The 10,257-nt window shown below is 48.9% G+C and overlaps 1 protein-coding gene across 1 annotated transcript; it reads right to left on the reverse strand.

The window, feature by feature from the left end:
- Positions 1-80: 80 nt before the first annotated feature.
- On the reverse strand, positions 81-10,048 carry rnf150b (ring finger protein 150b). Its single transcript, XM_041031682.1, has 6 exons — positions 9,136-10,048; positions 6,127-6,377; positions 5,476-5,630; positions 5,269-5,365; positions 4,868-5,129; positions 81-4,451 (listed from the first exon to the last, which is right to left on the reverse strand). The coding sequence occupies exons 1-6, from the start codon at positions 9,590-9,592 to the stop codon at positions 4,333-4,335; spliced, it is 1,341 nt and encodes a 446-aa protein (XP_040887616.1). The 5' UTR covers positions 9,593-10,048; the 3' UTR covers positions 81-4,332.
- Between the last annotated feature and the right edge of the window lie 209 nt (positions 10,049-10,257).

Below are 10,257 nucleotides of genomic sequence, written 5' to 3' on the forward strand. Positions count from 1 at the left end.
TTTGATATTTTCTTTGAAAATTAAAGAAGATATTTAGCATGAGAACCACCAGGAACTTAGAACATTAAAATCACCAAATAAATAAAACACCTGAACACGTTTTAAATAATGAAAAGCTGCTAATACATGATTATAATCTAAAGCCTCCTGTTTTTTTCTCTTTGAGTTCCACGTCAGAAATCTGAAGACGCTTTGGTGAGTTGAGTTTTAGATTAAACTGCTGCCTGGCATGTTTCCGTTTCTCCTTCAGTTCTCCCTCTTTTCACTGAAATGGTGTTTGAAACCTTTTTAAACTGTTTGTAAATGAACTGTGTTTTTGGTGAAAAGTGTAAATGTGCTGCTGCAGAGTGACGACACACACACACACACGTCAGGATGGAATCAAAACAAAAACTTGCAGTAAAAGTTTATTTAAATTTTGTCCTGAATCAGAACACGTGCAACAACTGAAACACAGAAACAACATGGCCGCCGCTGCCTTGTATTTACACTGATCTGTCTCTGTGTGTGTGTGTGTGTGCATTTTGTGTTTGCGTGCACAGGACAATCGCACAGACCTTCTGAAAACAATATTGTAGAAACACACACCACATCACCCTGTTGTCATGGTAGCTGGAGGGGGTGGGGGCAGGGTTACCATGGCTACAAACGCATCCGATCATCTCTTGATTCGCTCCCTGTCTCCCTGGAAGGATCTGAAAGTTCTGTCTTTCATTCTGCTTTCCCTTTTTTCCGTCTGTTCTTCCTTCTTCGATTAACTTTTTAAAAAAAACAGGATTTACCTGCTTGAGGAAAAAGATCAGAAACTACAACACAAAAATATGGTGGAAAGACCGAAGTGATTGAGCAGCAGGGCCGAACATTTTTCAATTCAAACACAATTCTCACAAAACGTCCAACTCAGTAATGTTGAGAGAGAAAGAAAATCATGAAGGCAGAGGAGAGAAAAGACTTTTCAGAAACCTTCCAGAGAAACAGCGTTAAAGTGCATCAACAAAAGAGGCTGAGCAACCAATCAAAACACAGCATCCAGGGAAAATGGCCGGCAGAGAGGAGGGACAGGGAAGAACCAATCAGACGTCATCACTGGCAATGACAGGAGGTCAATCACAGCGATGATGAGGCCTGTCCTGCACTGAACTCGTTATAACTTAGTGTCTCCTCATTACAAAACTCTGGGATTCGTATCCTGTCAGAATGAGATATAAAGTCTCACACGTCCTCTTCTCATTATTACAGATAAACTCAGGTCAGATCTCATAACCAGGAGGAGGCTGCTCCAGTTACCAGATCTGTCGTGGTGCCGATCATATTTACAACATATGGAGGTTATAATTCCATGGTTATGTCGGGTGCAGTGTGCTTCAGACTGTCAGACACGTGTTTCAAAAGTTTTCTGCTTCATTTCTCTGACTTTCTCTAACTGACTGTTGCTGGTTTTCATATGTATTTGAATCGAGTTAGTTTGCTGTGGTAAAGTCAGCGCCGGTGTGACTGAATCCCATCGTGCTCCCTGATAAAACATTAGGATTATTCCAGGTTTTTAAAGCTGGTTCAACAAATTACAGCTAAATTCATTTCAATGTTTTGGATTCAGTAAAAGAAATTAACAGATTTTCTAATTAGAATTTGTTCCGTTCTTTAAACCCGACGACGAGCTTAATCATGTTTTCTTTTATTTATGGAAAATTAATTATTTTTACTTTAATAAAATAAAAGGAATTAGCACAGCACTGGTTCTCCAGCTCACAATCAGGCTCAGATCACTCAGTTCTCTCAGTTTTCATGAAGCGACTGACAGTTTCGATTCCTTAGCTTCACCGTGTGTATGTACAATTACACAAATAACCAACACTGAGCTCTGATCAATCCTCAGTCACACTGAGAATCATCAGGCCGGGGGTAGTGAGGGGATCAGGGCAGGGGTCAGTCTTTGCTGCTGGAGTCTTCGTTACAAAAATAAACGTCTCCTCTGGTATCAAAATAGACGACAATCTTTATCTCTCTCTGTTTCAGGAAGCTCACTTCGCTGGCGACGCCACAACACAACCGACAGCTCGGCACCTGGCGCCGCGAACTCGTGGAATAAACATCTGATATTTACAGGTTTGGCTTTGAGCTGATGCATCGAGAGTGAACTGTCCTCACTGAAGGATCCTCTGTCTGCAGCTCTGAGTGTTTCCCTGCGACTCTCAAACTCCAATAACTTTGTTCACAGCTTGTTCTGCTGACGCCTCCGTAACCTGTGGAAACTTTAATGGCAGCTAACATCTCCTACGGCAGGCGGGTCTGAAAAACACTTCTTAGGTTTGCTTAAGTTCAGAGAAAGGATCCCTGACCGGCAAGTACAAGATCCCATCCTTGATTGTCGGGGTTAAAGGTACGTGTGTTTAAAAAGGCAGCACGAGGCCGTGGAAACAGACACGAGTGGTCGGGCAGACACACAGACGGACGGATGGACGAGGAAACAACAAAACCAGGCAACACTACGGACGGGGTTCCTACGTGGCATTTTAATGGAGGACAGCGCGTAACGAACATCACAGCTCAGGAGAGACAACCACGATGGAAGACTGACGAGGAAAGTCTCTGCATCTCCTGAAGGTAAGCTGGGCAGACGCCATACACACTGAGCCGCATGCACTTTAACCTTGAACTGAACCGACGCCCGATCGATTGTCATCTGGCACGCGGTTTGAGCGATCGATGATCTGGCTCCCGGACGATCGGCTGGATTTCTGGCAGGTCAGATCACGTTTTCAGCTGTTGGACAGCGTGATGGTCTGATTTCCTTCACAGATCCAGTCACATGAATTCTACACTGAGCCTGACGTATGTGGAGCAGTTCGTCAACAGTCACCTCATCATCAGTGGCTTCTGTGATCTTTACACCGGATCCGTGCAGCGTCAGTATAAACGTCTGATTAACACGTGGTGTGGAGCTGACATGAGTTACAGGATACAGCGTCCGCCCAGCGTTACCACGTGTCTTTAACCATATGAAGAGGAGAGCAGCTGATGACTCTCCTCCATCACCGAGTCATTTCCCCCGAACACGAGCTGCTGCACAGTTTTCAAACCTTCTGCTTCACCTGTGTTTTACAGTCAGAGAGTCTGTGTCATGTGTTGTAGTGAAATCAGACGTGTTAACTTTCCTCAAACCTCGCTTTCTGTCTCAGTGTCGCCTGTTCTTCAGGAACCCTGTTTGGAGCCACAGGAACCAAAGATCCCAAACCCAGCACCGTCAGAGGACTGAAGGAAAAACGAAATACTGTCGTCACAATACTGCAGTCAAACTCTAATACTGCCGGGGCGAGTCCACCGTTAAAGCAAAACAACAAGAAAAGAAAGAAAATCCACCGCTCTGAGTAGCTGGTGTGTTCTTTCAAAATAAAAGTCTTCCTTCCAAGATGAGTCAGTCAGCACAGACATGACACACATCAGGAAACGGAGCCTGACCCCTCCCAGAATCCGGACCAGGACCAGAAGTGAACAGCCCTGATGCGGAGTCACTGTCCTTCAAAGTCTGTTTAGCTGTTGTGCCTCTTTACCTGGAAAATCCAGGTAACAGAATAATCCACAGAGGTTCCTCACTGAGGCAGGTACAGGTAGAAACACACGGTTCTCATGCAGCTCGTCACGATTCGCTGATGAAGAAGAATACTGACGTTTTTCAGGTTCCACCCTGTTCACACTGAGCTGAGTCTGATCATCCATGTGCCTCATGCTCTACCCTTTGAAAGTCCTTAAAGTCAGAAGACGGACGTCAAGACAAGTCCCACAATATTAAGAATGAAAGTTTGTCAGGTTTAATCAGATGTTTGGGACGATGGAAGGAGCTGGATGGTCTGTGTCCACGGAGACAAGAGCTGCTGGTCTGCACAGAGACGGACTAATATCCCAGTTCAACCTTGGAAAAACATAACACCCAGGTAAGAGTCCAGGAAGAGACTGAAAACGAAGCCAAACCAGGTCAGTCAGTTTCCTCTGAGTCCAGATCACATAGGTCCAAAACATAAAACCCATCCCCCCAAAGTCTAGGCCCATGTTCTACCGAAGCTCGAGTCCAGACAAGTCGGTTTGGTTTAGCAAAGTTTTGTCCCAAGAGAAAAAAAACACTCAAACCCCAGTTCTGGTTCTGGATTTGGCTTCCCTCTGGAACCAGTCCAAACCAGAACCAGGTCCTGGGCTTAGCTCAGGTCATACTTAGTCTAGTGCAGTCAGGTTTGGTTCAGATCTGGTTTCAGTTGGGTCATTCTCAGGACCTTCAGGACTGAACCAGATCAAAGTCTGTTTGGGCCCAGGTTCTGGTTTGGTTCTGGTGAGCTCCTCTCAGGATTTATCCCCCAGCTGAGACTGCTCCAGAGACCCCTCCTCATCTGACAGGCCGGTTTCCACGGCGATGACCAAGGATGCCACTGAGGCGCTGCTTGCCATTGGCTGGAGCTCACCTGTAAAAGGAGGAGGGAAAGCCGGGTTAGACCGAAGACAACAGAACCCGAATCTAAGACCTGTTAAAGAATTCATCCCAGACAAGACTCTGACGGGCAGAAGCAAATCTGGACACAGACGTGGAACAAAGAACCTCACACTCACTCCTGTTGGGTTCTGTTGAAGAACCCTGCTGAGTTTCGTTTGGACTGAAGCTGCAGACCAGAGATCTGGACCGAGACGGAGCCTCAAACGTCACAGATAGTTGTTATGTGGCAGAAACACCACTGGGTGTCAGTATAACACCACTCATCTTATTACTGAATAACGAGGACCCAGCACTGTGAATGCTGTGTCTGTGTGTGTCTGTGTGTGTGTGTGTGTGTGTGTGTGTGTGTGTGTGTGTGTGTGTGTTACCTGTGTGTGTGTTTGTTACCTGTGTGTGTGTCGGTGGTGGCCGTCACAGGGCTGTCTCTTAAGGTGTCAGGGTCCTGGTAGTCCTGTGGGAGCCCCACCCGTCGTACGCCGGGGTCCAGCACCACCGAGGAGCCGCCCTCGCTCAGCGTGCCGTCACTGGACGCCCCGGACACCACGGCCTCCAGGGCCAGGGCCCCGACTCCACCCACGCCGACCCCTCCCACACCGCCCAGGGCCAGGTCGTAGTCCAGCGGCAGGTCGTCCAGGCAGTCTGCATTGAGCTGGAGCGGAGGAGGAGGAAAATCGTTAAGAACCGAAGCCTTTTTATTTTTGGGCACATTGTTTTCAGGCTGCTGCTTCTGTCTGCTAACAGCTTAAAGCCCCTCTCCACCCCTCTCCCATGATTCCTTTCAGACTCACAGCGATGCCCAGGGCCTTCAGGATGTTCATCTTGCACATTGGACATGTGCGATGATCCAGCAGCCACGGATCCACACAGCTCTTATGGAACAAATGTCTGCAGAGGAAAACACAGGAATCAGTGACTCTGCCGAGAATCGGCTGGATCGTTTATGGACGTTAAACGTGAGTGAGTTAAATTCATCCTTCAGCCCTGACTGAGTTCACCTGCAGGGCAGTATGCGGACCACGTCGTTGGCCTTGTAGCCCTCGATGCAGACGGCGCAGTTGTCGAAGTCGGCCTCCGTCTCCTGGTCGCCCTTCCTGATGGTGCGAACCTGCAGTTTGCTGATGGCCTTCTTCGCCGCATCGCCGAGACGACGCTGGAGACAGAGGCGGAGATGTTCTGAGATCAGTGACGGCTGTTTCACCTCTTTATAAAACAGAGCGACCACGGTGTCGCCTCGGATAAATGTGCTGACCTGATCCGAACAGAATCAGCTTCCTCCTGCTTTGCATGAATCTGAATGAGCAACTGTTCACAGGCGTGAATCTGCCGTCATTAATTACACCCTCTCATGTCAGTGGAAGCCACAGTGATTCACCATTACTCACACACAGTTCGGCTAAAAGCTCCTTCACTACACAACCGTTTGTTAGGATCATTATTTAGTGTGTGATGATGTAATTCAGGATTTCATTGTTCAGCCTCATGTTGTGTATCTTGTGTGTCTGAATCAGTGCTTTCAGTTCAGTTCCTGTTGAAACTGTGTTACAGAGGTGCTGATTCACTGTGTCTCATCTGGACGCTGTTCCTATTATTCTGTCCAGCCCTTTATATCAGTGACTACGACACAAACGCCTCTCCGCCCGACGTACCTGGTTCCTGTCTCGAGCGTTGGCGTATCTGAACCTCTGGATGTAGTAGAAGACGAGCCAGGCGAGGGAGATGATCATCAGCACGATGAAGGAGATGGAGACGAACACCACCGACGTCCTGCTCACGTACTTCTGCAGGTTCCTCGTCCCGATGGTGATCGTCATGGTGACCGTCACGTTGTGCTCCAGCAGCGATGCGACCTCACGACCTTTTGGCTCCGGGATCATGATGGCGATCACCTCACCTGTGCCTGAAGAGGGCGGAACACACTGAGAATGAATCTGACAGACAGGCAGGTTTATTCTGTGACCACTTCTGGGGGTCTCGACCTCCAGGTTGGGAACCACAGAGCAGACAGATGGACTCTCCTCAGACACTTCCATCTCCCGTTCATTGATCCAATGACAACTTCAGCTTAACAATCCCCCCCGTCACTATGACAACCAGCTCCTCGCCCACCCACGACAGACGACCACTAAAAATACACCGTGACCGCCGACGTGGCGATTGACGTGTCGTAAAGCCTGGTTTCATGTGACTGGACGTCTGTCTGTGTACTGAAGTCACAACACTGCTGCTGGAAAACACGCAGCACAGACTCACAAACATAAACACACACTGCATCTGTATCTGTGAAGACGAGAAGCATGAACACAACCCTTCAGCCCTGCGCGCCTGAGGAGAAACTGTGTGTGTGTCTGTGTGTGTATGTGTGTGTGTGTGTGTCTGTGTGTGTCTGTGTGAGTCTGTGTGTGTGTGTGTCCCTGCTACATCCAGGCTGTTTTGATCCCAATTTGGCAACTCAGGAATTTGAGGTTGTCCTTGTGACTGAGGCCTGACTCAAACAAACAGCCCCAAAGGTAGAGAGGACTATCCCAGAGGAGGCTTCGTTTCCACGGCGACGTCATCAGCGTCGAATGCAACACGTTCGAGAAGTTAAAATGTGCAGTAAAATTCCTTCGTCGGTTACACATGGATCCCGGAGCGGCCGGGAATGTGTCACCATGTCCACACACGTTCACAACAAGTTAGTCCCACATGCAGGAAGATGCTTTCACCGGCAGGCTGCTGATGCACTGCAGGAAAAACCCTGAGGAGGAAAACGCTTTGTACCGTCACCATGACAACCATGAAATCCACATCTCAGACTGTGTGAAGTCACGTCCCCCTCATCTGACAGCAGAGCTGCTTCAACGTTTTTATGATGAGGGAAATCAATTTTAACCAGTCCCCTTCGTCAGCGGTCGGCCATGTTTCCGTGATGAAGCGGTTCAACCTCTGATCATCGCAGCGTTAAATTCAGGATTCGGTGAATGACGCACACATACCGAAACGCCACCTTCATCAGACGGAACTCAGCTGGTAAAATGCATCTTTACTCTCAGCAACAAAAGCTGTGTCATGTTTGTTGTTTATTTGTGTAAATGTTTTTATTGTGTTAGTGACAGATAAACTGTGCCCAGGACGCGTTGATGTGAAAACGTTCTGAGGAAACGGAGACACAACTTTTGCTTGTTTGCCCAGAAGTTGTTAAACTTGCTGTGTCTGTGTGTGTTTAGTTTGGCAGGACACAAGTTGGATGAATTCCCCCGAGGCCAGCACTGAACTCCCTCCAACCCCTGGCAACACACACACACACACGCTAATGAAATTGATTAGTCTCGGCCTAAAAATAATCCCCTGAGATCGATGTGTCTCTCTTTCACACACACACACACACACATTGTACTTCTATAACTGAGGAATCCCAATGAAATTATCGACTCCACGGCCTTTAACTTGAACCACAGCTCCTCCACAAACCTTCTCCTCTTCCAGTTTTGTGTTTCTTCCACAGACTCAGGATCATGTCGTCGTTCCAACTTTAGAAAACTGTGTGGTAGCAGATCCCAAACCATCCTGCTGTTATCGGCAGCTCTGAACTAATCTGTGGGATGAGGAGTGGAATGATAAAGCCAGCTGATTCCACAGAGATGGATTAACACTCTTTCACAGCTGTAAAGCCGACCACAGTCTGGTCCTGGACCTGCATCCACACAACTCTCTGGATGAGTGGACAGTGCTGGGTGAAGAGGGGACCGCTGAGGCCAGGACAGATCTCTGGGGAATCATTTAACGCCCACGAGCGTCAAAGGAAAATTTCCCACAGAGTTCATCAGGGACGGGAGGACGGGGGACACTGAGGGACCCTGACCCTGAAAACTATCCTGAGAAAGTTGATTTAAAGTAAACACACACACTCTGTTGTTTGTGTTAGTGACTCCCAGACCAGGATCTGGAGACCTCCGGGATCCCTGAAGGGGTCTGAACATGAGGACCTCACTGCTCCCTGGCTCTGTTATGTAACTCAACACTGGATCATAACTGCTAACAAACGTCTCGTGGAGTTTCTCCGACATATGATTGAATTATTGGAGCATTTTTTCCTGTAACCGGCTGATGTGGACTCTGTGGGTCTGGAAATCCCTTGGTCCATGTGGCAAAGAGCCAGAGTCCATGTGACGTGTAAACAAATGAGTCTGAAACTGTCAGGACACAGCAGCACAGGAGAAACCGGGTCCAGCAGAGTCGCAGACCTTCAGTCAGCAGTTTGTCTGTCGGCTCCTGGAACAAGTCTGATCACCAGTTCAGACAGACTGGGATCCAGTTCAGCCAGACTGGGATCCAGTTCAGACTGCTCAACTGATCTTTTCCATTACTGATTAAAGAGCAGTTTATTTATTTAACTAATACACTGGTTTATAAAATGGTCATAAAATAATCCACTGGCCAAAACCCAGTTTTGGTAAATTGTGTTTTCTGACACATTACTAACAAAGCAGTTCCTGACTCGAAGTGAAGCTGAGATGCTTTACACTGATTGATCGAGAGCTGAACAGTCAAACCTACACGTTTCTCCCCATATTCATAATATTCTGATGAACATAAACACCTCACTGATTCACGGAGGAAAACATCTGATTGACTGTGCATTTCCTCCGGTGTATGAATACAGAATATCACGGTACCTGGATGGGGCATCGTGATGGTGTCGTTAGCGTTAGCGGACCCCACGTTAAAGATGACCACCGCCGAGGCGTTGTGGGCTGCGGCGTGGCGGATCTTGTCCTTGTAGGTGCAGTTGCCCCGGGCTATCAGCGCTATCCAGGCCCCGGCCTGTGCGGGAACCGCGAACCGGGTGTTTGGGTCGCAGGCCTGGCGATCGTGCAGGGCTGCGGGCAGGACCACCACCCCCTTGGCGTCCCGCTTCGGCGAGTGCTCCCCGTAGCGACCGCACTCCGTCTTCTCGGTGCGGAGCTCCGAGGTGGCCGGGTCCACGTAGGTGATGTTGACGAAGGCGGTGTACCACTCCTCCCGCTCGGCCACGGTGAAGTCCAGGCACAGCAGGTGGACGAAGCAGAAGGAGAGCAGCCACGTAGAGAGGGCCAGGCTGCGGCAGGCCGCCACCAGCGAGCCGGGGGCCATGATTCTCCCCGGTGAGAGAGCACCGTCCGTCGGACGATCGGTCGGAGGAGCCGGATAGCGCCTACTCCACCATACCAACCAGACAACCGCCCAGGAGGAAATTTAATCCGTCTTTTCTAAATGCGGACCCCCCTCTCCGTTTCCCCTCTCCCTTGTTGCGTTTCTGTCTTCGTGTTTTCAGCCGCTCCCCTCCGCTGCGCTCAGGACACCTCGCAGCAGACGCCCGTTAGCCGCCTCCATTTCCAGCCGTCACCGCGAACAAAACAAAAACACCCACGGGAGAAGCCTCGGCGCAGGGACGGCTCCGGAAGAAACGGACCACGGGAGCGACGCGACTGAACCGGGCCGAAGTAAAACACCAGGCGGTGATTTTTTTTTTCACCGTGTGTTAACTGTTAATAACACGTTGATTATTACGCGCTAGCTGAACGCGACAGGCCCGCTAAGCTGCATTGTTTTGACTGGGCCCGAGCGTCAACGCCGCGCTGACGGAAAATCACGCATCCGGTGGTCTCTTCAAAATAAAAGCATCGCTGTGTCTGGTTAAAAACGGAGCTATGTTGATTAATTTATGATTAAATCGACAAAGAAGCAGTCGACAGCTATGTGATAAGTTTATAAATTGTGATGTGTTGTTGAAGCAATTAAAATCGGCTCCACCTCCG

Source organism: Toxotes jaculatrix, chromosome 23 (assembly GCF_017976425.1).
Source record: "Toxotes jaculatrix isolate fToxJac2 chromosome 23, fToxJac2.pri, whole genome shotgun sequence".
In the NCBI taxonomy this organism is placed as follows: domain Eukaryota; kingdom Metazoa; phylum Chordata; class Actinopteri; family Toxotidae; genus Toxotes; species Toxotes jaculatrix.